Genomic DNA, 27062 nt, shown 5'->3' on the forward strand with positions numbered 1-27062 from the left:
AAGAAAAAAAGGTATTGTATGTTCATCAAGGCTGCATTTATTCGTTCAAAAATACAATAAAAACAGTAATATTGTTAAATGTTATTACAATTTAAAACGTTTTCAATTTTAATGTAAAATGTAATTTATTCCTGTGATGTCAAAACTGAACACTCGAATTTTCAGGATCATTACTCCGGTGTTTAGTGTCTAATGATCCGTCAGAAATCATATCGTGATTTGTTGCTCAATAAATATTTATTATTATCAGTGTTGAAAACAGTTGTTCTGCTTAATTTATAATCAGATTATGAAAACGTTTTCCCTGTGTCCTAAATGTAAATAAATGCTTTAAGTTTGAAGGGGGTTTTATTTTGAAGACTTGCTGGCCGGAAATTCTTTCTCCATAACTTCCGGTTATGGGGTTATACGCTGTTCTCTGGACTTATCCTCACAACTGCGCGCTTCAGAAGCCCCCGCTTAGCGTGAAATAATGGATAACTCTCAGCAGTTCGGATATATGGGCGCTCCGCCTCCTCCTTTCAATGCTCCTGCGTGTCCAGACGGCGCTGTTTATGCAGGAGGAGGCACAGGACCACCACCGATGCCTCCTCCAGCTCCAGCGGGACAGGCATGGAACATGTATCGACTTCCACCACCGCCAGTACAGCATCACTGGTCCCAATTTCCACCCTTCGACCCGAGCAGACCACCTCCAGGCCCCTTTGAACCTCCACAACACAATGAGAACCCAACTCCACCCTGGTGCCAGAACCAGTGGAATCCAGCCGAACATAATTTCAGGGGACAATTCACACCAAATCAACAACAATTTGCAAATCCAGCACCACCATCTTATCAGTCCAACGTCAGGCCGGATAATTCAGCTCATATGTACACCTCCAACCGCCACAATTACTCATTTACCGACCAGTCTGCGAATAGATCCTGGCTAGATGACAACCTAAACAGCAGTCAAATGTCAGCTTCTGATGAGGAGTCAAAGCAGAGGTTCAGAGATGAGCAGTGGATTCAAAGTCTCTTGCTTTCGAGAATCCGTAAACCCAATGCACCAAAACAAACCGAATCCAACCCATCGATCTCTCAGTTTAAAGAAAAGCTGTATGGCACTGCTAAAATGCTGTCTGAGTTAAATATCGTGTGTCAGATGCTGAAGGATAATTTGGAGAATGAAGATGTTTGGACTGATGCGCTCGAAAAAGCAGCAGAACTAAAGAACAACATTCAGGAGAGCCTGGCGGAGCTGAAGGAGCCGGACTGTGTCAGCGGCATCAAGAGGAAGTTACTGCAGATAAACAAGAAGAGAGCCAGGATGAGGAGAAGAAAGATTGAACAAAAGGAGGAAAAGCTGGAACAGGAGGCTAGACGTGCTGAACGAGAGGCGGTGGTTGATAAATGGCAGATGAAACGCATTCAAGAAGTGGAGGAGAAGAACAGAGTAAGGAAAACTGACACATTATATCAGTGTCTTCCAGTAGGGGGCGCTACACTCCCAGTTTTGTTTATCCGTTATGTATTGCGTCTTCATATATTTATTTTATCATTTACTCACCCTCATCATTTACTCAACCCAAACCTTAATGATTTTTTTTAATATGGGTAACCAAACAGTTGATGGACCCCATGGACTTTAATAATATAATTATTATTATTTTCATTATATGGTAAGTTAGTCAGTGGCCGTCAACTGTTTGGTTCCTATATTTTTCAAAATATCTTTATTTTGTGAAGAAAGAAATTCATAAATCTGTCCCATAAAATATTGTTATGTAATATATTATATTACAAAATATTATACTTAAGATGAATTAGTATTATGCTATATTAATCGTTTTGTTATTAATTAATAAATAAGAAATAATTAGGCAAGGTAAGTTTATTTGTTATTTGTATAGCACATTTCATACCCAAGCAATGGCAATTCAAAGTGCTTTACATAGAAATTAATTAAAATAGTGGTAAAATATGCATGAGAAAAAAATACCATGTGTAAAATTAAAAACAAGGATAATTAAAACAGTTGTAAAGATAATTTAAAAATTAATTTATAAATGTAAACTATTATATACATATTATTATTGTTAAAAATAATTTTAAGTACTTTTCTTTTATCAAAAAAAAAAAAAAAAAAAAAAAAAATATATATATATATATATATATATATATATATATATATATATATATATATATATATATATATATATATATGTGTGTGTATATATATATATATATATATATATATATATGTGTATATATATATATATATATATATGTATATATATATATATATGATTTATTAAATTCTGTTTTATATAGCATTAATCAATTGCTAAAATTATACTATTATATAAATAATATTATTGTTAAAAATATTTTAAAACATTAGGCAAGTAGTATTATTTTATCACAATGTCTCAGTTAATAGAACATAAATAAAATATATTGTGCATTTTAAATAATTTCTCTACTTTATTTTGGTATAAATGGATGTTGCCATTATTGTCATGCGGACAAAATGCCTCCTGCTAGTCTTTATTAATATTTCTTTAACTAATAGATCACTAGAAATTGCGTTTCTTAATTACCTGTTTCTGTAAAATAGCTATTTGACGCCTCTAATATTTTGACTAATTTTAGTTTTTGATGTTTATTTCTCTAGTGAGGCTTTATAATTCAATATTATGTGAATTTCCTTGACTGTTTGAACATTTGTGAGTTTGTCATCCAGTAATGCCTGATCTAATTATTTTATTGTTGTCCAGGAGAAAGAGTTGAAAATGGCCGCAGATGCTGTTCTCTCAGAGGTCCGAAAGAAACAAGCAGATTCCAAAAGAATGCTGGACATCCTCAAGTCCCTGGAAAAACTCAGGAAACTCAGGAAAGAGGCTGCGTCAAGGAAAGGTAAAGCATAAAAATAAGATTTTGTTTGCATGTTTTAATGTAAAAGTTATCCCTGGGAAATTGATCTTGGCAGATTATGGTTTGTATAAACATATAGTTAGTTAACAACTTTTGGAGAAATCAGTCAAGGTTTTGCTTACTTTTAGTTGTTTCTGTTTGTTAAACTGATTACTTCATCTTTAATGCTTAATTTCCTTTCATCTCCTATTATAACAGGCATGTTTCCAGGAAAAGCGAGTGATGACATATTTGAGGGTCACTTGGAGCGTTTGAGGAGTCTGATCTGTAAACGCACGGCTGTGTACGCAGCAGAGGAGAAAGCTCTGAGAGTCATGCTGGAGGGAGAGCAGGAGGAGGAACGCAAACGAGACCGCGAGAAACGACTGAAGAAAGAAAAAGAGAAGCTCTTCCAGAAGAAACGAGAGGTGGACGCAATGCTGTTTGGAGGTAATACTGGGGTTGAGGATAGACCGATAGAAGGACAGACAGACAAATTAAAGTTTTTGGAATCCTTATTTATTTTATTTTTTCATGTTTTTGAAATAAATGTCTTTACTACGGTGGCCAAGAATTGCAAAACAAATAACCATTATAAAAACAAATGACGAAAAAAAAAAATTGTAAACACAATTCCGAAAAGTCAGAAGAGACAACCACAAGTCAGACAAACCAGAGAATGGAGGTGTATTTTGTGAGTGGAATACTTACCACTGATTGGACGAGACATCTGTCAATCAAGACATGCAGAAAATACAGCAGGCCTCTGCAGTAGAAAGTAGATTTGCGTATGAATGTGTAAATATTAGAGCTAATAATACGATAATATTTGTTTTAACGATGTTCAAGCTGACGTTATTAAGTTTAATACACTTTGCAAAAAAACTGACAAAAACACCTTGAGATGCTGCATGTAGAATTATTACTGCAGTTAATGCCCTTAAAATTCCAGATATGGGGAAAATGCCCATGCCCAAGCACACAGAATCATTTTGTTTTCTGCTTTATTTGTTTTTAGACTTGTCATTGTGTTTATGATTTGTTGTTTTGTTTTTGGATTTGTTAATTTGTTTTCATTATTGCTATTTGTTTGGCACTTCTCGGGCACCGTACTTTACTATAACTTTTGATTAATTGAATGGGTTCTTGCTGAATAAAATGAAAACTTTTAAAATCTTTTGAATGGCAGTGTATTGCGTTTTCCACAAAAAAAAATATTAAGCAGCTAAAACAGCAGTGTTTTCAACATTGATATTAGTAATAATAAGGGCCTTATCGTACACCCAGCACAATGCAACGGCAATCGCAATGTAAAAGTTTTTCGCAGTTGCTAATTTCAGCCTGACGCAGTTATCGTTTTCATGTCCAGCACCCATGGGCATGCTGGTCTGAAAGCGATGTGTGTTCAAATGGATTGTTGGCGCGTTTCTTTTTTGAGTCAATTGAAATTACCTGTGCCATTGACCAACAAAACCTGGTCTAAAGTTATTATACTAAATTTGTGTTTTTTAAAGGGCGCATTAGTAATATGCGCCTATTGGTGGCTTGCACAATGTGCGTACACTCTGCTTATTACACACTCATGAACGCAGCAGCACACAAACAGTTTTAAATATTACAAATAAAAGGATTCCTCTCTGGAGAAATGATCAGTCTTTTCTGCTCGCAAATTTTCAGCATGTAAGTAGAGAATCCACCGTGGCGTGAGCGCAAGGGGTGATGAGACTCTCAAAACACACCCATTAATCATTAACAGAATAGAGACGACCCTTTTGGACAATGCCGACCGTTTTTTTTCCCCCTCATTAAACTAGCAAAAGTGCACAAAAACACGCCCTAAGTGCACCTGCGCCATGTGCTCAGATCGTTAAAATAGGGCGCTAAATGTTTCCTTAGCATCAAATCAGCATATTAGAATGATTTCTGAAGGATCATGTGACACTGAAGACTGTAGAAACTATGCTGAAAATTCAGCTTTTGCTTCACAGGATTAAATTACATTTAAATATACTAAAATAGAAAACAGCTATTTTAATTTGTAAACATCTTTTACAATATTAGTGTTTTTACTTTTATGATAAAATAGATGCAGCCATGATGAGTATAAGTATAATATATCTGCTATGGGACATCTGCACATCCAGGTCCAAAGCAAGTTTCCTGATCATTAATCCATTGTTTTTTTTTCTCTGAGGACACCACAAGTTGGCAGTATAGCTGTTTTTCAGTCCCTGTACTATTTCAAGGTGTGCTTCACTGTATGTACAGTCAGTGTATAAATAGTGCAGCACATCTTGAAATAGTACAGAATAAACCTATGTAGATCTTTTTGTTCTGTGGCGCTTGTTCCCCTATTTATAGTGTCAGTAAATGCTGTTTCATAAACACTGAAGCGCAGTAAGGAAGACCTAGGTTCAAGTGTTCAGTTCCATGTATGTAATCTCTGTTCTTCTCTTTTTCTTCAGCTGAATTGCCACCTGATCACCCTCTTACACCGTTCCATGATTACTACACACAGGCTGAGCGCTCCCTTCCTGCTCTTATTCAAATAAGGTTTATTTTCAAATCATAAGTAACCTCTAAAAATAACTAAATGTGAAAACTCAAAGAAAGTTCATATCGCATTTGTCCTGACAGGAGAGAGTGGGATCAGTTCCTGGTTTCTGTCGATCACCCTGACGGTACATCGGTTCCTCAAGGCTGGGTTCTGCCCGACCAACCGGCTGATGACGTCTGGGCCACGGCCCTGGAGAAATGACACTTTTAACCCGAAAGACTGTTCATTCATCTGGGAAAAAAACATTTGGAGTTTGGCCAGATTAAGTGATGCTAATTTTGTTGAATTCTATGAAAACATTTCACCGTAAAACCAAATAAATTATACTTTGCATTAAGAAAAGCTTTTTTTGAGGACCAGTTAGATTTTTTTTTACATTGACATATCTTTTCACAACAGTTAAGTGCATTTTCCCCATGTTCCCATGAATGTTTTTGGATATTTTTCTGTCATTTTGGATATTTTTTCTGTAATTTGTCTGCGTATTTTTTCTTTTCATTATTTTAAGTGTTAATTTTGATTAGATTCCCATTGCTGCAAAATTACTCTAATATGATTTTTATTAAATGTAAATGCCCTTAAAACTAAATTACTAAATACATTAGAACAAATACTACTATAATTCATATATATATATATATATACATATATATATATATAGTTATATGTTTATGTTTAAATAATATATATAGATCTATATATATATATATATATATATATATATATATATATATATATACACACACAGTGTATACACACAGTATATACATGCAAACATTTCCTAAATATACATGATATTCCTTAAATATACATAATAATTATACACAGTACACACACACATACATATATTATTTAAACACAAACTTATGGAATTTATGTGGAAAAAAAGCAATTGAGCAACTACTATTTATTTTGGGGTGATGTATGAACTGTACAGGGTATTGACTGAGATTCACCAATTTACTTGGCTGTCTATTCAAAAGACATCACATGTTGACTTGACAAAAATACAAATTACATCACAGTGATTTCCTTTGATCTGCTTAATACAGCCATGTTGACTGGTGTTTATAAATGAGAACATATTAAAATATTTTCTGATACCTTATCTGTGTGTAATATTTCACATGACAAAATTCTTTACTTGTTAAGAGTAAAATAAAGTGTTCCCATGATGTTTTTTTTTAATGTGGATGCTTCAGGTTGACTTCCTGTAGGTGTGAGCGTCTCAGGTTAACAGCCAATGTCAATGTGTTGTGCCATTGGATTAGTGGAGAAACACAGAGTGACGATAACACTGTCCTCATCAAACCACTGAGACGAGACACACTCGTGAGACGGGTAAGGAAACATTATTAAAACTCTGTTAGCATCTAGTTTTGAGTTTAGTGAAATGGCTAATATGTAAAAATGTGTTATTTTAAAGAATGTTTTATATACTCAATGCTAGTTTAATGTGGATGGTTGTTTAAAAACGAATGATTTATTCAATTAATGTGCAATTCTTTGTATGTTATAATGATGTTGAATGCATTATTTTTAATGTCATTGTTTTTACTCTGGAGATTTTGGTGTGGGATTTTGACATTTTTTTCACTCAGACTGCTAGTAATAATTACAAAGTTTTGGAAGTAACTATGAATTTTTAAAAGATGGAAATAATATTTTCTTGTGAAACGTACTTCAATTAACAATTTTGAACATTGTTTTACAGTGTACATAATATACATTTGATATATGATTTTCTTTTTTTATATTTATGAATGTTTTATACTAATTAAAGAAATATCTAACATTTCAAATATAATATAAAACAAACATTTTTAAACCACTATAATATACCGCATCATTATTTTAGCATAATAAAGGTTTACAACAATTTATTTTTCTACAGCATCACAGTAGAAGTACATATTTTAAAACTCCACAATTTTGTGTACAATTGTGCACATTTCTAATGAATAGTTATTATTTATTTGTTTACATTTTACATGAATTGTGAAATATGTTTGTATATACTTACATAATGACAATTCTGTCATCATTTACTCACCCTTATGTTGTTCCAAAGCTATATGGATTTCTTTCTGTTGAACACAAAACAAGATATTTTGAGAAATGTTGGTAACTAGACAGTTGACGGTAGCCATATTTTTTGATTCTGCAAAACATCCTTTGTGTTCAACAGAAGAAACTCATACAGGTTTGGAAAAACTAAAGTAAAAAGTTTCAATAGCTGTTTGACTGAAAGATGTGCCCTCTAGTATCAGGACAGTACATTGTACTAGTCCAGATCTTTCATCTTTATTGTACAAAAGACCTCATATAGCATTATAACGGATTACTCGCTCACACCCAGTATATTCTGTCTGTTCTATCGCAACCTATTGAACTGTTCATTGTTCTTTCCTACACGCGATGGAAAACAACTTAAGAGCTTAAGCATCTGGTTGCTAAGACTTTTCTCAGTTTAAAAATCTAAAACCATCTGGTGAAAAAGGTGCGGAGCAGCATATTAGGATCAGATCTGAGCAGCTGTCCCAGTGAAGGGCTTCAGCAGGCCGTATGGTGCAGGACACATCAGACTACTTTTCAACATTGTTGGGCTAGGTTTTATGCAGATCATTTCTATAACCACTCTCAGATGAACCATGACTAGTCTTGAGAAAAATGCACTTCTGCCCACTGAGGTTTCTGACAGGTAAACATATACATATGTCATGGCACATGGCGGTGACGTTGAGACAGTCAGGTGGTCAAGTCTCAGTAATCTTTAATCCCTAATCCTCTAGTCTCCTTACTATCGGGTAACAGGTAAACAAATATAGAGAAGTTTGAGTCAAACGTAGAGGAACAAGATGTTTTCTAAGAAGATGGAATTAAAAAAAAAAAAAACCTCCTGTTTTTGTCATGCATTGTTACTACCCATTGTTTGTAATAGTATTAGTATAGTATGGTATTACCATTTAAAATAACTGTTTTCTCTCTGAATATATTTTAAAATGTAATTTATTCCTGTGATTCAAAGCTGAATTTTCAGCATCATTACTCCAGCCTTGAGTCACATGATACATCAGAAATCCAATGCTGATTTGGTGCTCAGTTATTATTTGTCCTCTACTATTAATAATGGTGGTAGAATCAATGGTGAAAACTGTTTTTAATATTTTTGTATAAAAGGTATTACATTTCATTCTTTAATAAATAAAAAGCTTAATGAAATGTAAATATTTTGAAACTTCAATGTTGATCAATTTAATGCATCCTTGTTGAATAAAAGAATTAATTTCTAGAAAATATCATACTTACCCCAAACTAATGAATTAAAAGCAGCAAAACTTAACCATAATCATCATTTTAGAATGATTTCTGAAGGATCATATGACACTGAAGACTGGAGTAATGATGCTGAAAATTCAGCTTCGAATCACAGTAATAAATTATATGTTCAAATAGAAAAGTGTTTTTATTTTAATTTAAATAATATTTCACAATAATACTGTTGTACTGAATTTTTCAACTAAATGCATTCATGGTGAACATGACACTTCCCTCAAAAACATAAAAAAAAACTAACTTTGATCGAAAGTTGAGTGGAGTATGACAGCCCATACTCGGAATGTGTCCTCAAGTTAATGCACACACACACACACACACACACACACACACACACACATTAAGAGCAGTGAGTAGTGAACCATGGACACACACACACCTAGATCAGTGGTCAGCCATTCACTGCCCAGGGAGTGTTTGGGGGTTAGATGGTTTGACAATCAAACCTGCAAACCTCCGGTTACAAGTCCCACTCTCTATACCATTCGTGCCTCAGTAATTTCCTGGAGGTATTGAGACTCGAGCAAGCGACTTTCGGGTTACAAGTCAGACTCTAACCATTGGCTCCTCAGTCGTTTCCTGCCAGTATTGAGAATTGAACCCGCGACCTTCAGGTTACAAGTCCGACTCTTTAGAAAAAGTGGACAGTGTGAAATTGGCCAATTTGGTTTCAGATGTTTCTTTATTTGCATGCAATTTCTTTTTTCAGATTTGGGTGAAATGTCCTGTCTGGATGAGGTGCCCTTCAAGATCCCTCTCGGCATCCTTGAGGATGCAAAGGAAGAGGTTGAGCTCCTCACAGCTCCAGAAATCACTCTGCCCAACTACCTGAAGATACTGCACGAAACTGAGGTCTGATACTTTCTGTCTCTAATTCTTGACATTTATTACACTTTAAGGATCTTCAAACAATTGCACCTATTCTTTTCCCAAGCATTTTCTGGGATTACTTCAGCTAGCTGTTTATATTTGAGGTCGATATGATTTATTAAATATTTTTTAAGTCGTCTCGTGCTCACCAAGGCTGCATTTATTTAATAAAAAATGTAGTGAAAACAGAAATATCTTAAAATGTATACAATTTAAGAGAGCATTTATTTGTTTCAATATATTTCAAAATGTAATGTATTCCTGTGATACAAAGCCGAATTTCAGCATCATTACTACATGATATCTATATAGTATATACATGTCTTCAGTGTCACATGATCCTTCAGAAATCATTCTAATATGGTGATTTGCTACTCGATAAATAGTTCTTAATATTGTTTGCTTGATTATAATGTTGAAAACAATTGCTGTTTAATATTTTTGTGGAAACCATGAACCTTCAGGATTCTTTAATTAATATTAAATATTAATAAAAGTATGAATGTGTTTAAGAAAACGTTTTTTTTTTTTTTTTTTTAAATAGTGTGCTTTTTGCTGTCTGTATCACATTAAAGATGTTCAGAACAGAGAGAAAGGAGGCACTTCTCACAGGAACTCTTTACTAATACTAAACTACTGTACGTATTTCTGAGATCTTAAAGACCATTCCCAACGGAGCATCTGTGACTTCCATAAACCACTTTAGGTTCAATGTAATTTGCCAATAGCATCCAGTGATTACAGTGTATAATTACTTAATGTAATTTCCACTGAGTGCTGGCTGTCACTATTACTAACAAGGTCATGGGAAAATACAAAGACACTTGGTGTAAGCATATCCCTGCTACCTCTGATCCATTCACATCTGTGATTGCTCTCTAATTACACTGACATATGAACTTTCTAGTATGCTCTTAATTTATCCTGGTGGTGTGCGGTCAACATGACCATGTCAAAAATATAGTGTAATTCCATCTCTGATTACAAAAACCTAAATAATAGGGGTTAAAAGAGTTCTTGGCTGTCAGCAATCTATGTAATATTGTTAATGTAAATTGTACTGTAGATCCATTGGGATAAAATGCCTAAAATTCCTAAGGGTTTGTGTGTTTTTTGGTCAAGGTATTTGCTGTCAAAGGTTTTTACAATCTTATCAGAAATAAGCTAACGTGAACCTTTTATGGCTATGTGCTGAACTTGAGTTTGTGTAAATTCTTAGTCATATGTCCCACGGCCATCCAAGAACAATATTGTGTACCTTCCTTGGAGCATTGCATGCTTAATTTTGTATTAAGGACTTGAATCGGATGCAAATTGTTGTGTAATATTTGGCTGGAGTGTTTTGCACATCTGTTTTATGCTTCTCTATGATCCATAATGCTGATAATGGCAAATGTTACCAATATTCATTGGGATTCCCATTGCAATAGCTCATAGCATATATTTAGATGATGCTTTAGTCAAATCTTGGGGCTAGTCAGTCCAGTATTTATGCAGTTATGAGGAAATATCCCTTGTAATGTTGAACCTAAACTTGTACGCATTTATCTTATTTTAATGTTAGTGGTCTTGATTTTTATACTGACACCTAGTGGTCTGGTACCGGTGAACTGCGCAGTCAGCCATGATTTATTTATTTACCAAGTCAAGTAGCTTTAACTGTAAAGTGTACAAGTGTCTGACATCTATAACAGTTATAGGGTCAGTTTTATAAACAGCCACAATGTTAAGACTGTGTCTTAGAATTGTCTGCTTAACTAGCAGCAAGCTAACCAATCAGTCTGACTTTTCGGATTCAAATTAGACCAAGTCTTAAGGGGAAACAAATTATGACTGACTTGTAAGTGTAGTTTAAGCACTGTAAACCCTAACACTCAAAATAATGCATTGGTTTGAGGACCAACTCAAATTAAACAAATACTTTCATTCGAAACTGGGTTATTTTCCAGCATGTTTGCCATGGCACTCGAAAGGGAGAGTAAATGCTAAAATTAAGTGGTATATGTTATAAGTTCTGTATTGTCATACTCTTTCAGCAATTTCAATTCTATGCTAATGTTATAAAAGCATTGTGCTACCAGTTAGCATTTGCTGAATCAGCTACTTAGGTAGCTACATTTGCACTACTAATAATATTTGAATTCAGATTACATGTACAATTAATTAAATTCACAATTAAAATGTACAAGTACAACATTTAAATCTATTTATTTAATTGAATTTCTTGAATTCAAAGGTTTGATGTTTACCTCAAATTTTGGGAGTTTTGCCAAACTTGCGGGTTTACAATGTGTCCAATCGAGAAAGCAAAGGTCAATGCAAAACAACAAAAAGAAGGTTTCTCTTTCAATAATGTTTATAATGTCTAGAATGATGCTGTCATAAACATTTAAAAAGATGTCTGGTCTTTAAATTTCAAGAAAAAAATGTGATATCTTAATATATAGATAATAGGGTTGCAAGTTAAATATACATGGTGTTTTTTATTTAAGTCAGAACAGGGTTAATGTTCCCATTTGGCTCATTTTTGATGTAGACCTAGCATGCAAACTGCAAGGTTAAAATATTGATTTAGATGTCTATTAAAGTCACTGAAGTGACTTTCATTACAACAGCTTAAATGCATTTTGTTCCTGTTATCACTCTAAAGCTGTTTTGAAACAATCTATAATGTATAAAGTACTATGGAACTTGAGTTGACAATACTTGAAATTCATACCTAAAGTTGTCTCTTTTGTGTTTTGATGTTTCAGTATGTGTTCAGCCTGGAGAACTGGGTTCTCACAGGTCTCCAGGGTGGCTATCCAACCCTCAATCCCCACTCATCCTGTGAGCTGACGGCGACCTGTCCTCCATACTGGATGATGTTCAGCAGTCCTCAGGAGAGCAGGTTAGCCAGCCGCTGGAGCAGTGACTTCTGGGAACCCAACCCACGTCCCCGCAGCCGAAGCTTAAACGCGGCCCACTACCGCGCAATGAACGGTCGGGTTAAATTCACCATTTCTGACTCTGAAGATGAAGAATTTACAGAAGAAGATGGGGCTGCTCTTGGTGATGGTGAACCACAGCCCAAACGGCGTGATTTTGCTTTGCCAAGACAAGGACCAGGCTTGAAAGACTTGCAAAGTTGTGCATCATCAAACCTCCTCAACTTGCCTTCATCTTGCATCTTCTCTGCACAGCGTCAGGGGAACGTCAGACAGTCTTCTCTCTGCAGGCTTAACTCATCCCGAAGGAACCTCCAGAGGAGTCAGAGTTCTGCTGGCTATACTAATGCATCTCCCGCAAGCTCCACCAACTGCTTGCCATCTGAATGCATCAACAGACACACCCCTAAGGTACATCTTTCTAACATCTTTCATTTTAAAAGCGGCCTATTATGCCCGTTTTTCATTTTAATTTGGGGGTCTACTATAATCGTTTTTCATGCTTGATTCCCTAAAACATCTTATGTTGCAACTCCTCTCTTCCCAGTCTGTCAGTAACACTCTTGGTTGCGTTTCTCAAAAGCATCATGAGCCAAGTTGACAGCCAACCCTGTTAGATCTGGGGTGCAAAAAATAATATATATCATTTTAAAATGATTATATATAATTATATATATATATATATTTTTTTTTTTTTAAAGTATGTATACGTTCCTGGAAGAGAAAACAATACTATACAATCGAGGCATTTCAGGGTTTTTTGGAAACAGTGCATACTGATATTTTTTGCTTTGTAACTTTGCAGAGTATAGTTAGTTAATGCTAAGGGAAGGCTTGTGAGCTCCCTTTTTGAAACCGGAAATTACAAATGGGTCACCTCATGGTCTTGTAGACTTCACAGATGCATGAAGGCCACATGATCGCAAATCAAGTATACCATTTGGTACCTTAAGTAGTATTAAAGGCAGGCACTTTTGCCCAGGTTTATATTCCAAATTAAATAGCTTACAGTAACTTTAACATTAATTATCTTTCAGAGAGAAAATGGCTACTATTTTTGTGATTGTGGCTTTGTAAACTCAAGCGACAGCATTTTGTACCCACCTATCTATCAATGACACATTGGATACATACGGATACACCCTACTCTCAGCTTAGAGATTTTACTACAAGCTAATGCATAGTTGATAGTTGAGTTCAATGAAATAAAAACAGAAACGTGGTTCATCTAGATGCCAAAAGGTGTGGTTCAAATTGACCGCAAATAGCAGGTCATTAGTGGCTCTGAAGCAATAAACACTTTAAATAAACAACCATCCCCTTTACTGGATTTGTTAGTTTGGATAAGTTTTGATGTGCCAGAAATTACAGTTTGTACTCTTCTTTAGGACTATAAATACAGAGAGTCCAACACAGACAACTAATTTTGGTAATCTATTCGCAAAATATTTTGCATGTCTAAAGAAGAACTTTTCATAGTTGTCAATTTACTGAAGCTTTTAATAGTCCAGAGCCCACAATTAAAGTTGCCCTTAGAAGGCATCTGTAGACCCTACTATAAATGGCTTTAACTGGCATGCCAAGTCCAGAAAGGTATTTTAATCACTTGAGCAATAGACATCAAAGTCCTTCTGGTGATCCAGAAGCATTTAGTCCGTTTCTCACCACTTTCCATAAGGATTCATTGAAAATCCTGTGTTGATACATCACACTGTGTCTGCGAGGTATTTCGTTGCTCCTCATGAAATGACTGTCTGAGCTTCTCAATTCATTCAGATATTAGACATGAATTACTTAACCAAAGTACTTCTGAGTGTTTTTTGGTGCACATTTCTTTAATGTCTCAGAAGATGAACTAGCTAATAATAGTGAGTGCTAAGTCTTTTCCTGGAATCTTCCCAAGCTGCAACAAATTCGTCTGGATTAGCGAGTGGAAGTGCTCGGGAAATGTCTTTCTCAGCAAAGCTACGATTCAAGGTTACGCCTTTGTTGACAGTCTAATCCAACTTTTTATTAATGCCCATGACATCACCTCCTGCGAGGCTTATGGTCACGGTGCACTGAATACGGCTGGGGGCTTGTAGTTTTTCATTACACTCAGAGTTTTAGAGAATGAAACTTATTTTCCAGAAAAGTTTCCTGGCCTTTTCTGTTGTTTTATTCCATGGTTAGCTATTTATTTGAGGCTTTATTTCATTCCGTTTTTTTTTTTTAGTTTATGTCCCTGTAGCTCAGCTGTTAGAGAATGGCAACACCAAGGTCATGGGATTGATTCCCAAGTAATACTGATAAAATGGATATCTTGAATACATTAAGGGCCAGATTTACTAAAAGCTTGCTGTTTTTTTATATTTATTTTTAATAAAAATTACTGTCAGGATTTACTAAACACACACACTGAAAAATTTGCCCTGAAAAAAAGTGGACAGTTATTTTCCGCTGACCTTATTACATATGCATTTGTAGGTGTTTTCCTTTCAGGTGCAAAAAGTATGGGAGGAGGTTATTTAAAGGTGCACTATGTAACTTTTCAGTTCACTAGAGGGCTCCTATTCAAAACAAAGGCGTAGTTTGATGACGCCAAGTTTGAGCTCAGAATCTTGGGACATGTGGTCTTTACCTCACAGCCGGCGGAAAAGAATCGGGACAGGACTCGGGCAGAAATCATGTTGATGGATGCGGTTATTAACGTTACTTTAGTATGAAGCAGAGCAGGACCGAATGTTGTGGAGCTGAGCAAGGCCACTGGAGCGATTGTTAATAAGATTAACGCAATACATTAATGTTTTGAAAATTATGTTATGACGTGCATTCGCTCGATTGCTGCTGTGAGAGTAAAGCGTTTCTGCCAAATAAATCCGGGAAACCAAGGGTAATGCAGCTGACGCAATTGACAGGCGACTCCCTCAGGCGTCCCGGTTCACAGTTAAAATGGCAATTTTCTCACGATTCACAAGTTGGAAACATTTAGGATATTGTAAGTACTCAACTGAACAAAATATATAACACTAGCCTAGTGGTTTTTGGATATTTTACAGGTTTTTTTTTACATAGTGCTCCTTTAAATGAATCATGCAACACGATTTACTAAGGTTTGCACTATTCAACTGGTATTTGTGCCATTATTTAACACTCAATAAAATCTTAAACCAGATGCTAATTTGCACTGCTCTTGGCAGATTATGCAAAAGATCTGGCTATGTTTGTTCGTTAATGTGTGTCAGTAAAGCACCTGCAGAACTTTCCTCTCTCTCTCTAATTTGCCCTGTTTAGTAAATCTGAATGTTTTCAGAACATATTTAAAGCATTGTTTTTGTCTGGTTTAAACCTTGCACCACCAAAAGTGTGTTTATCATTCTAGATTTTCTTAGTATTGTGTTTCCTGCCCTCATCTCTCAAGGGTACTGTGACCATGAGGCACTGTTGTTGTTTTTTCCAGGCCCAGGGTTCATCCTCCCCCTTGGCCCCATCACGGCCACTCAATTCCCACGCTGCCGTCCTGGACTCTTCGGTCGAGCTTCTCTCCGCTCTCAGCCCAGAAGAGAGGGAGCTGCTGGCGGCCGTGACCGAACACGGCTACCCTCTCCGTACGGCCATCATCGCCCTCCAGAAAACTGGCCAGCAAAGTCCAGAGCAGGTCAGTGAGGGAGATCTGTTACTGTGCTTCACTGAGAAATGTGAGCTGGGATTTGTTTGGGGCTCAAGATTCTCTCCAACATCCTTGGTGTGTCACAGGGGAAGGTCACTGAAGTGCATGCTGGGTTGCCACCAGTTAAGAACATGCACCAGTTGGACACAACAGACCACATTTTTTTTTCTAATAATCTTAATTGTTTTTTAGTTTTTATGCATAAATGCTTGAAAATCGTTTTTTTAGATAAATATAAGTTGAGCCTAGGTTTGAAACCTTTATAAAACAAAGAGTCATTGATTTTTTTTGTTTTTTTGTTAATTTAAAGCAGCACTAGGTAACTTTTCAACCTTCATAATATATTTTCAAGACTCTTGTGATGATACATCGACTTACAATAGGTTGAATGACACGTCTGCCATAGCTTGACGGGGTCTGTATCGTTTTTAATCGTACATTTAAACTTCGGGTTTCGGGTAGTACCCGAGAACAAAAAGAACTACAACATTCGACTGCTTTACGGCATATACGTCACTTCCACCAACACTTCCTTAAATTCGGACGTGCGAGCCCAACTTTGTTTGTCAGATAATATAGTCATGTCCGAAGCAGCAGAGACAAATAAGAAAGAAAAGGTTTTGTTGGAGGAAAGCAATAAGAGGAAACGAAAAAGTGATGGGATTAAAGGCAGGACGAGGATCAACATTGGACCAGCGTTTGCTCGTCGACGTGAGCTGAAGGAGGCGTGCCCGACCGATGCTGTCATGCTTGTTATGGTGATTACCTACCACTCAAACATTGAACTGAAGTATCATATAGATTCTGTAAAACGGTAATCAATAGACTACTATAATGACGCTGGCTTGTAAACGTGAGCATCGTGATTATTTGGCGTTTGAAAAAAATAAAACCCATAAAATTATATTCATGTCAACAAATGCACCCGCGATGGCATCCCATGTTGTAGGATGACAACGTTTACGACAGTAGTTGAGGACATTATTTTTTCCCAACTGTAGGGGGACCCTGAGAGCAAAAGTTACCCAGTGCTGATTTAAACAAATCTAATATAAAATAAAAAAAATGTAAATAAATTGAAAACTTTATGAAAATTAGAAATGTTGCATTGGCAAATATTTAAAATAAAATCAGTTTGGACTAAAATAAAATACAAACTGGAATACAATTAAATATAAATATAAAAAATATATAAAACTAATAAAAGTGTTAGTGCTCATACAATTTAGCCTGGTTAAAACCAGACCATTCTCACAAATAACTAAGTTATGCAGTAGTACTTGCAGATCAAATCTACTGTATATGTCACTATATAATTGTCATACTTCCATTTGTGCAATTACATAATTTTGATTACTTTTATATTACTCAAGCATGAGTTCTTCTTTCAAAAATATCTTCAGAATCTTACTGACCCAAACTTCTGAATGATATATTGTAATATTCAGCACACACCTGTCTCTTAGATTTTTATTGTGGTGTAATTCAACCGGTAGACTTTTCTGTGTCACTCACATCTGGAGCTTGTTTAGATATTATATTAAAGTCTATGATATTAAATTCTATTCTTTATCGAGTTCACTACTACAAGTTTCCCAACAAAATGTCTGAAGGCATTTATCCAGGTCAGTGAAGAAGATCTGGTTGAAAATCAGCAGCTCTGTCATTTTTAATTAGTTCTATCAGTTATTCTGTATTGATCTGGACAACTTAAAGGTTCACCCAAAAAAGTTAAATTCTTGAGGTTGACATAATGATGGCAGAATTTTCATTTTTGGGTGAACTATCCCTTTAAGTAACATCAGAAATCATTGCCAGAGGTTTCATTCTTAATCCCTGTGTGTTTCAGTTGTGTCACAACAACAAAACATCTGGTTCCATCCTCTTTTATCTGATTCTGTTTACGATGAGGAAAAAAAAAAAATCAACAAAAATAGACACCAGATCCCAGTGAAGTTTCCACAATGTGCTAGCATCTAGTTCTCAGCATTACAAAGGTTCCCTCAGGAGGACACTTAATCATTAGCATGAAGCCAATATCATTAACGTTGTTAGGCATTGTGGGAAAATTACATTGAAATTTATTTAAAAGGGGCCATGAGAAAATACTTAACGTAAATCGTGTTTTGACGGCTGTACGGTGACAGTGGAGCTAAATACAACCTGAGAAGTCTGCTAAAGAGATATTAAAAGATCGCTCTTGATTGATCTGTGTATAATTATATTAAGGGGATAGTTCACCAAAAAATGAAAATTGTCATAATTTACTCGTTCTCAAGTTGTTCTAAACCAGTATGCATATCTTTCTTCTGCTGAACAGAAAAGAAGATATTTTGACAACTTGAGGGTGAGTAAATGATGACAAGAGTTTTCATTTTTAAAAGTGATTGGATAGATTGTCACAGTCCTCTGATTCAATAATTTGTACCATACAAATTCAATATTTGCATCACGTTAGGTTAGGTTAGGTTACTTTTATTGTACCCGTTGGTAAATTTGTTTTACAGTGCAATGATTATGGAATCCAATACAAAAACAAAAACGCACAACACAGAATACTCCAAAACACAGAAGGACAAATAAGTAAATAGTGCTCTCAAAAAAGAAAGAAAGAAAGTAAGTGCTCTCAAAACATTACATGTGGTCTTCATAAAAAGGACCTGATGATCACATCTTATCTATGAAGATGCCTTCATTCATTTTTGACTGCATACGATATTTAATTAGTAGATGTCTTAATTAATAATGGATACATTAATTATTAAATAATTATTTATTCAAAAATGTATTCATTTGTCTTAATATTGATTTCAATTAATTTATTAAAAAGGTTAATAATAATAATAATAATAATAATAATACAAACTATAAATAAATAAAACATGTGTAGGATTTAATTTGAAATTATTTTAATATTTATATGCTTTAAATTTCACAAATGAATTAAAATTGAATGACAAGTAACAGATTGAATTCCAAGTGAATTTTTCTATTTTTTTCTAATAATCTTTATTTACATCTTTGAAAAATAAGGTTTACCGAATATTAAGCATTTTAGTCGTTAAATATTTAGGTTACACTTTATTTTAGTGTCATTGTTACAGTTTAACTATATGCATTTAAGTTATTAGTAATATTAATTAACAAAATGTATTTACTACGTAATTAGGTTAGTTGCATGTAATATACTACAGTTAGTTCATGTAACATATATGTAACAATTGGCAACAAAGTGTTACCAATATTTACTTGGCTTTGCCCAAAACGTACTTGAATTTTTACCTAGATCATTAGATTACTGTAAATCCCTGGTGTGATGATTAGTCAGTGAAGTCGTTGACTGACTGGGGAGCAAGTCTTGATAAATTTATATTTGGCTCTATCCTCAGCTGCCCAGTGGTCTGCTCAGCATGACAACATCAGACAACTGGTGGGAAGGATGATCATGATCAGATTTAAATCAATCAAGCTCATCTTGTTGCACAGATTAATCAGACCAGCCGGTCCTCCGCCGCTCTTATCCACACGCTTCACACCGCTCCACTTTCAGTCCACTCTGAACCTGACATTGAATCTTATCATGACTTATGATAGCTCAGATTCATGTAATGATCATTCATAAGTCCATATCTATGATGGCGTACTGTTGCGTCAACAGTGTGCCTGATAACACGATCAGTTTATCTAATTACTTAGTGTTACAGGATAAGCCAGTCTTCCCTAAAAGTCCATTACAACTTGGCCTTGTTTTCATTAAGTGTCAGAGAATCTCAGAGGGCTTTTCTTCAATCACATTCCTGTAGCCTAGTTAAAGGGATCTTTGTGAAGTTGCTCTCAGACAAAATTTTCTGATCCTGAACATGAAATGTCTGTCCATATATAATGTCCGTCCTGCCCATAAGAATATGAAAACAGGTGTTAGTGATGTGCTCTGTTTGTGTTTTTGTGTTTATATACAGTACAAAGGATTTTTGCTTGTGTTCTTACAGATCTTGAGTTATCTGGTGGCGTGTGATCGGTTATGTGAACTCGGCTATGATGAAGCTCAGGTTGAAGAAGCTCTCGAGATGTTTCAAAACTGTGAGACCAAGGTATGTATTGAGCCAATTCAACAGTTTGAAAAATATGAAAACAAAGTTTTCTAGCATTCAACGAATCCTGAAAAAAAAGGATTTTGTTTCCACAAAAATATTAAGCAGCACTCTTTTCAACATTGATAATAATAAAAAATGTTTTGTGAGAGAAAATCGACATATTAGAATGATTTCTGAAGGATCATGTGACATGGGAGACTGGAGTAATGATGCTGAAAATTCAGCTTTGACATCATATGAATAAATTAAATGTTCAAATATATTAAAATAGAAAACTTTTTTTTTAATTGGAATATTCCACAATATTACTGTTCATACTTCAATTCAAAAACATGTTTAACAATCCCACACTTTTAATCGTTAGTGTGCATAGAGTTACTTCAGCGATTAGCACATGGCTTTATCAGTAGAAACCCAGGAGTATATTCGAATGACCAATCCCCCTGAAACAAGAGATTTATGTATTTTATTTCTGGGGAAATCCTCCAAAGACACAAATATCGTCATTTTGCATCATCTGAGGATTTTTTGGCCAGAGGCTGAAGACTAAAGCCAGCAGTAGGAGCTATTTCAGCATTTTCCGGTCCATGGGGAGTGGGATCGCACTCACAGCACTTGGCTCGGGCAGCCACGGGCATTCATGTAAACCGGAGCGATGCGGAGCAAAGTGAGTGTTCTTGTTCTGTTCAACTGTTCAAATAAATTCCTTTGGAAGTTAAGCTTCCAAGGCATGAACTGAAAACCCTCCAGACTGAACACACACTGTGAATGAATGCCGCGCCCGCATTACCTCAGCGCTGGTGATGAATGTAATCTTTGTGCTGTGACACTCGTTCGGCTCACTCACATTATATTGAACAGACATGTTCAGTTTACAAATGAACACAACGGTAGGGGTGATGCAGCGGTGGACAAGTGATCCAGTAGCGGTGGCTTTGGAAGTGGCCTCGTAGGGCAGCGAAGCATTCTGGGAATTGTTTTTATCATCCCCAGGAAACAAAAATACATTTGCTGTCTTTTCTCAGTCTAGAAGTCAATTTAATAATAAATTAATTTCTACTACATTAATGACCCAGTTTAAATGAAGTAACCCTTTAATTGTTCCTCTATTTCAGGCTGAGGAGTTCCTTCACCTTCTTGCTCAGTTTAATGAAATGGGCTTCCAGCAGAACGCCATTAAAGAAGTTCTTCTTGTGCATGAGAACCACAGAGAGCGAGCCCTGGAAGAACTCATGACCCGTGTGGCCTGATCCAGTCAATGATATGATGGCGTGAATTATAGCTGCGATCATGACTTGTGCTGTTCACAAAGCTCATATAGCTGTTGCTTATTTATCATATGCTGTACTATATTTATTCGTTCATCATTCTTGACATGATGTGTTGAGGCCTTGGGGAGAAGCACAGTTCTAATCTACACCAGAGAATGACACTGTAAAAACACATTTTTATAGTGTTTTTCATAGTAATCAAACTTTTGTTTAATTTATATTTGCTTTATTTATAGAAATGTTAAGTATGGGATTTTTTTTTCTTGGAATTCATAAAATTAACTTTTTAATGCATTAGAATGGTGTGTGTGTGTGTGTGTGTGTGTGTGTGTGTGTGTGTGTGTGTGTGTGTGTTTACTTTCATTTCATAATGTTCATGAAACATGCAGATGGTTGCTCTGACCATCAAATTGCAGATGAGTCGTACCGTTTTTCTCCACTTTTAACTTTAATATTTGGTTTGTCCACCTTTTGCAGCAATTACAGCAGCACATATCTCTGGCATAGTGTTAATATATTTCCTCTGAGAACTTCAGCACTAATGTTCTCCCATGCCTTCTGCAACTGAAGCCAAAGGCTTTCGTTTGAATGTACAATAGATTTGTCCAGTTTATTTGGACGCCCAATGTGCTCGATGAGTTCCAGACTTTAAGGACGCCAGTTCATCATTTTCAATGTTCCTTCTGTCGCAGGTTGTTCCGGCAATAGTTAGAAGAATTTTTCGGGTCATGGCCCTATGTAAAATAAATCCAGGCCCAATAAGACGACTCCCAGATGCCGAGTGTTCTAATAATTTTGGCCAACACCTCATACACAAGATCAAATATTTTTTGTTTTCCTGCATGTATTTTCCAATCCTGCATGTATTTTCCAATTAAGTATTTACAGTATAGGGCTGCATGACTTGGTCAAGATTTTGGCATGTATTATATTATCGTTATTTGAACTGCAGTATGATATACTCATAAGAAATAAAACAAATTTTTATTTATTATTATTTATCTATTTATATTAAGTTAAATTAAGGCAAATAAACTATTGTAATTATAAAATTAAATTGTACCTTTAAATAAAATGTATCTTTGATCATTCTAATGATTTTATTTTACAAAACATGTTACAATGCTAAATATCTTAACTTTTCAAGTCTTAAAACCTTGAGCTTATATTTAGGAGGAAACTGCGAGGAAACATTGTTTTTTTTTTTTTTTTTTTTTTTTTAATCTGCAGTCTGTAATTTATTTATTTTTGGTTAATAATTATCCAAAATAAATTTTTGAGCAATAACCTTAGCCTATAACACTGTGTTATAATTTGAGTGAGATGATGCATTTCCGTGGGAAATTCGAGCATGTCTCTGCATCATTAGGTCACGTCTGTATACATAAGGAAAGAGTCTGGCTAGTTGTAGTATGGCATGTGAGGATGCTGCAGGTGGCGGATCATTTATAGCATTTTCTCACAGCAGATGGAATATTTAAACCATCATTTTGATGTCGGATTGTAATCCAGAAAGTTCCAATGACAGTCATCGGTGACAACAGGAGATTCACTCGTAAAGATAAAGATGATAACTCTGCAAAAACCGCAATTGCAGGTTTTAAACAGATTGATTTTCATCAAATCACAAACCCCCATTTGGGAAACCCTTATGTAATATATAAATGATGCATTTGTTATATACGTGTCACGCAATGTGGATGTAATAAACCTATTTAAGTGGTTCAGTGTGTTCAGATTGTTGCTGAGTTCCAACAACAGCAACCTGAGAGCTTTGCATTTGTCTGATGCATTTGTGAAGATTTACCACTGCAAACAAAAAAAAAAGAGAAAAAAATAATTCTGTTAAATGTTTGGAAGAAAAACCAAATCTAAACGATAATACCCGCGTATTGTTCTTGTTTCAGAAAATCTAGTATTTGCGTTGGTCAACACACTTTCATCTGTTTGTTTCACTTTTTTGTATTTGTGAACATTATAGTATGGTTGGAAATGTTCCTATAAAATGTTACTTAAGTATTAAACAGCTGCCAGACACCATGAGCGAATTGCAACGTCCTGCCAAGATCTATACATTCTGTTGTTCGGCTGCCAAAGGTTGGACACAATGTTTTCATTGTGGTAACATGATTAGTTATCAGTGTGTCTTCAGGTTCCCATGTAATGAGTGGACCTTCTACAATAGTTACGAAAGCATGCAGGAATGTCTGGATATAATTTGAGTGTTTGAACAGTCAAAGAGTCTCCACACGGTTACACTCTAACCAATTTTTGAGGTCATAAATGATTGTATGAATAAAGTATCATTTGTGATGATCGTGTTTCTCCCAGCTGATCTTATACTTTCTCTCCCAGTCCTCAAGGTTCTGCACTCTTTCCTTGTGGCCTTGTCTGACCCTGGCGCTTCTGGTATGGATACACCAGGGATTGAGTTTTACAGATGGCTTGTTTGATATAAAAACAGGAAATGTTTCTATATTTTGGTCTTACGGAACCATGGCAACATGCACTTTAATGACCATCAGTCGTGTAAAACAATGGTGAAGATAAATAGGGCCTGTTTATTTACCATCAATCACATCACATTTGCCTCTAAATGGTCTGTGTTTTCTGACAGTGTAATGTTACTTACATTTAAATTACTTACTGCTCGTCAACATGTCTGTCAATATATCATACTTGTTCTGTTGTCTAACAGAAACTTTGTAAATGAGCTCTTTCTCTATTGGATATTCAGCTGTGTTAAAATATAGAATGTGAACACTGATTAGGAGAGAAAACCAATGCAAAGTGCCAACAGTTGCCGCATTACGTCATCTAGCAAACTTTTTTAGACATTAGTTACTTTCCATTGAAAATAGTTGGCAACATGGGTACAAAAGCACTTGAGCTGAGGTCAGATGAGATCTCAGCTCCATTCTTTTTCTTTTGTAAAAGCTCTCTGCTTTTCATTGGCAGTCTCAAGAGGAAAGTCCACATGGAGCCAATTCTTGGAAATCCTGTCATTTCTTTTTTTTTCCTCCATTTGTTGTCCTCAATAGCATATTCCACTGTCGCTCTGCGGTTCACTGTGAACACAGAGTCACCCCGCACTACTGCGGTAAACAAAGCCCCCTTACTGTTCTCGTACTGCCCGGTCATGGCCGTCCACTGACCTGAGGTCAGATTGTAACAGTCCATCATGCATCTCAAAAAATCATCAGATGGCCCATTCCTCATGACGTACAAATTGTCCCTGTGGGCTACCATGCAATGACCATAACTTTGATGCCGAACAAGTGTCGTGATTAACATCCATTCATCCTTGTTAGCCATGTACTCATAAATCTCTGTAGCGTCTTTAGGTCTCCAGAGACATATGAACAGTCTTCTCATGGCTTTGGCGCAAGTGACAGCGGATGCAGGTCTTGGAAGATGGGCAGCAATGCTCCAGGTGTCCAAGGAGACTTTGTACCTCTCTACAGAGGACATTATGGTCTTTTCATACTCTCCACCAATGACAAAAAGGTCACCCAAATGGCCAACAAGGGTGCAGTTGTAGCGAAGTTGCCGAGGGCTAGAAAATGTGCTCCAAGTATCTGTAGATACATCATAGCAGAAACCAGAATTCACAACTTTATTGGTAATATCATAGACTCCTCCAACAATGTAGAGCTTGTTGTCTAAAACCGTAACTCCTGCCATGGTGGTGCTGGCGTTGAGAGGCAAGTGGGTGAGAACCTTCCAGTCTTTCTCGTCCTCATCAAGGTAACAAACAGTCCTCATGAAGTCTTGCAACAGCTTGATGGTTGGCGAATGACTTCCCACCATGATGTACGTACTAGGAACAAGAGACTCTATGTATTCAATCAAATCTTCTGGCAAGCACTTCACATCTTCTTTGAGGTCTTGATAAATGTCTCGAATGAACAAAGATGCACTCCTGAAGAGCTTCAATAACCCAAAGTTCGCCGCTGTGTGATACATAAGAAGGCAGTTGTCTGAATTAATAATGTTTATGAGGTGCTCAGTTAGAAGCTCTATGTGAAGGAATGCAGTACATTCAATGGCATCAACAATTTCGTCACTGCTCAGCATCGGACTTTCGCCATGCATCACACGGAGGGCAAGCAGAAATCCACGAGCGCTCGGCACCTGAAGACAAACCTCATCCTCCTGGCATTCCTTCATGCCAGACTGGAAAAGTGCTCGAAAGTATTCGCAATGCTCCTCCAGGAGACTTCTGTCCACCGTAAAAACACTTTCGGCAAATTTCACTGTCACTGTTTTCTTCATGAAACCCATCGTCTGGTAAACCTCCTTCCTCACGTCGATCTGTGAGCCAGCACAGCTGCTTGTCTCCATCAGGTTACCTCCTGTCATTATTTTTATCTGAACTCCAGGGAAATGCCCACACAGTCAAACCTGCCTTTGAAGACACCTTCACAGCACCACTGACTATCCATGATGTGTTGTAAAGTGACAGTGTTGAAGCAGATGCATTTGGCTTGAGTGTGCAGCATTTGTATTACTAACAACTACAAGAATAGAATCAGCTATACATAGAAGTGAAAAGTGCTGTAGCATTATACAGCTAGGAAAGCAATGGCAGATAGCCATCGCTGTAGAGGGCAGCCGTCATCATGGTTATTTATTACCTTTTGTTCTTGGCAGGCATTAAAAGCAGGCCGAAAATTTCATCTTCTCTCTTTGATGAACAGGTGAACTGCCCAAAGCTGTAACAATGGTATGCCTGTAAGGGTCACTCTTTGTTGTGGGTCAGCATTCCAGGTGAACATGTGACTGCTTAAAATAAAATCTGGAAAAAATAAGACTTCATATATTGCAACCAGTTTCCTACTGGTAGAGGATGCCTGTTTCAAAAACATAAGCTTGCACATAGTGGACAGGTTTAATTGTTATCCAGTGACTCAAAACATTCTTTGAGTTCTTTATATTCTATTATCTGCCTGAGTTAGTTATTTATCTAACTTTTACTAAGCATATGTAGACACACACCAAAATAGCATAGACTACAGTATATAATTCTTATAGAAAATAGAAATAATAACATTCCCATATCCTTTTATAGATACATTTTATTTACACAATTTAAAAAAAATATTTGCTCCATTTTTGTAGCATTTAAAAAGCAAATGAAATGACTTCAAAACTCAAAATTTGTGTTTAAAGGATTAGTTTACTTTAAAATGAAAATTACCCCATGATTTATACTCACCTCAAACCATTCTAGGTGTAGATTACTTTATTTCTTCTTTCTGATAAACACAATCATTGTAATCATTAAATATTAAAATATCCTGACACTTCCAAGCTTTATAATGGCAGTGGCTTCAAACATTGGTTGTCGAGTGTCTCATGACCGACCGATCATTATGCAAATTGTTAAACGCATGTTGTTGTGTTTAATTATAATTTTTTATTCATTCTGGTACTTTATTATATTTTAAAATAGTAAAC

General features: G+C 35.8%; 3 protein-coding genes across 3 annotated transcripts; 2 read left to right on the plus strand and 1 right to left on the minus strand.

Annotated features, from left to right (window-relative positions):
- The first annotated feature begins 371 nt into the window (after positions 1 to 371).
- Positions 372 to 5797, plus strand: pdcd7 (programmed cell death 7). The gene is made up of 5 exons (XM_067451947.1): positions 372 to 1438; positions 2763 to 2901; positions 3118 to 3348; positions 5364 to 5451; positions 5536 to 5797. Exons 1-5 carry the CDS (start codon positions 473 to 475, stop codon positions 5654 to 5656), a joined length of 1545 nt encoding a protein of 514 aa, XP_067308048.1. The 5' UTR covers positions 372 to 472; the 3' UTR covers positions 5657 to 5797.
- Positions 5798 to 6196: 399 nt separating this feature from the next.
- On the plus strand, positions 6197 to 21882 carry ubap1lb (ubiquitin associated protein 1-like b). The gene is made up of 6 exons (XM_067451948.1): positions 6197 to 6796; positions 9501 to 9643; positions 12415 to 12999; positions 16028 to 16225; positions 20227 to 20328; positions 21447 to 21882. The coding sequence occupies exons 2-6, from the start codon at positions 9512 to 9514 to the stop codon at positions 21579 to 21581; spliced, it is 1152 nt and encodes a 383-aa protein (XP_067308049.1). The 5' UTR covers positions 6197 to 6796; positions 9501 to 9511; the 3' UTR covers positions 21582 to 21882.
- A 2412-nt stretch (positions 21883 to 24294) lies between these two features.
- kbtbd13a (kelch repeat and BTB domain containing 13a) lies at positions 24295 to 26169 on the minus strand. The gene has a single exon (XM_067451949.1). The coding sequence runs from the start codon at positions 25962 to 25964 to the stop codon at positions 24444 to 24446; it is 1521 nt and encodes a 506-aa protein (XP_067308050.1). The 5' UTR covers positions 25965 to 26169; the 3' UTR covers positions 24295 to 24443.
- Between the last annotated feature and the right edge of the window lie 893 nt (positions 26170 to 27062).

This window comes from Pseudorasbora parva, chromosome 1 (genome assembly GCF_024679245.1).
Source record: "Pseudorasbora parva isolate DD20220531a chromosome 1, ASM2467924v1, whole genome shotgun sequence".
NCBI classification, from domain to species: domain Eukaryota; kingdom Metazoa; phylum Chordata; class Actinopteri; order Cypriniformes; family Gobionidae; genus Pseudorasbora; species Pseudorasbora parva.

What these genes read in the sequence shown, in the direction of transcription:
- pdcd7 (XM_067451947.1), top strand. Translation starts at nt 473, where the DNA reads ATGGATAACTCTCAGCAGTTCGGATATATGGGCGCTCCGCCTCCTCCT. An exon ending in AAGTGGAGGAGAAGAACAGA is followed by an intron (nt 1,439 to 2,762) that starts GTAAGGAAAACT and finishes ATTGTTGTCCAG; the next exon opens with GAGAAAGAGTTGAAAATGGC. An exon ending in AGAGGCTGCGTCAAGGAAAG is followed by an intron (nt 2,902 to 3,117) that starts GTAAAGCATAAA and finishes CTATTATAACAG; the next exon opens with GCATGTTTCCAGGAAAAGCG.
- ubap1lb (XM_067451948.1), top strand. Translation starts at nt 9,512, where the DNA reads ATGTCCTGTCTGGATGAGGTGCCCTTCAAGATCCCTCTCGGCATCCTT. An exon ending in TCAACAGACACACCCCTAAG is followed by an intron (nt 13,000 to 16,027) that starts GTACATCTTTCT and finishes TGTTTTTTCCAG; the next exon opens with GCCCAGGGTTCATCCTCCCC. An exon ending in GCCAGCAAAGTCCAGAGCAG is followed by an intron (nt 16,226 to 20,226) that starts GTCAGTGAGGGA and finishes GTGTTCTTACAG; the next exon opens with ATCTTGAGTTATCTGGTGGC.
- kbtbd13a (XM_067451949.1), bottom strand. Translation starts at nt 25,964, where the DNA reads ATGACAGGAGGTAACCTGATGGAGACAAGCAGCTGTGCTGGCTCACAG.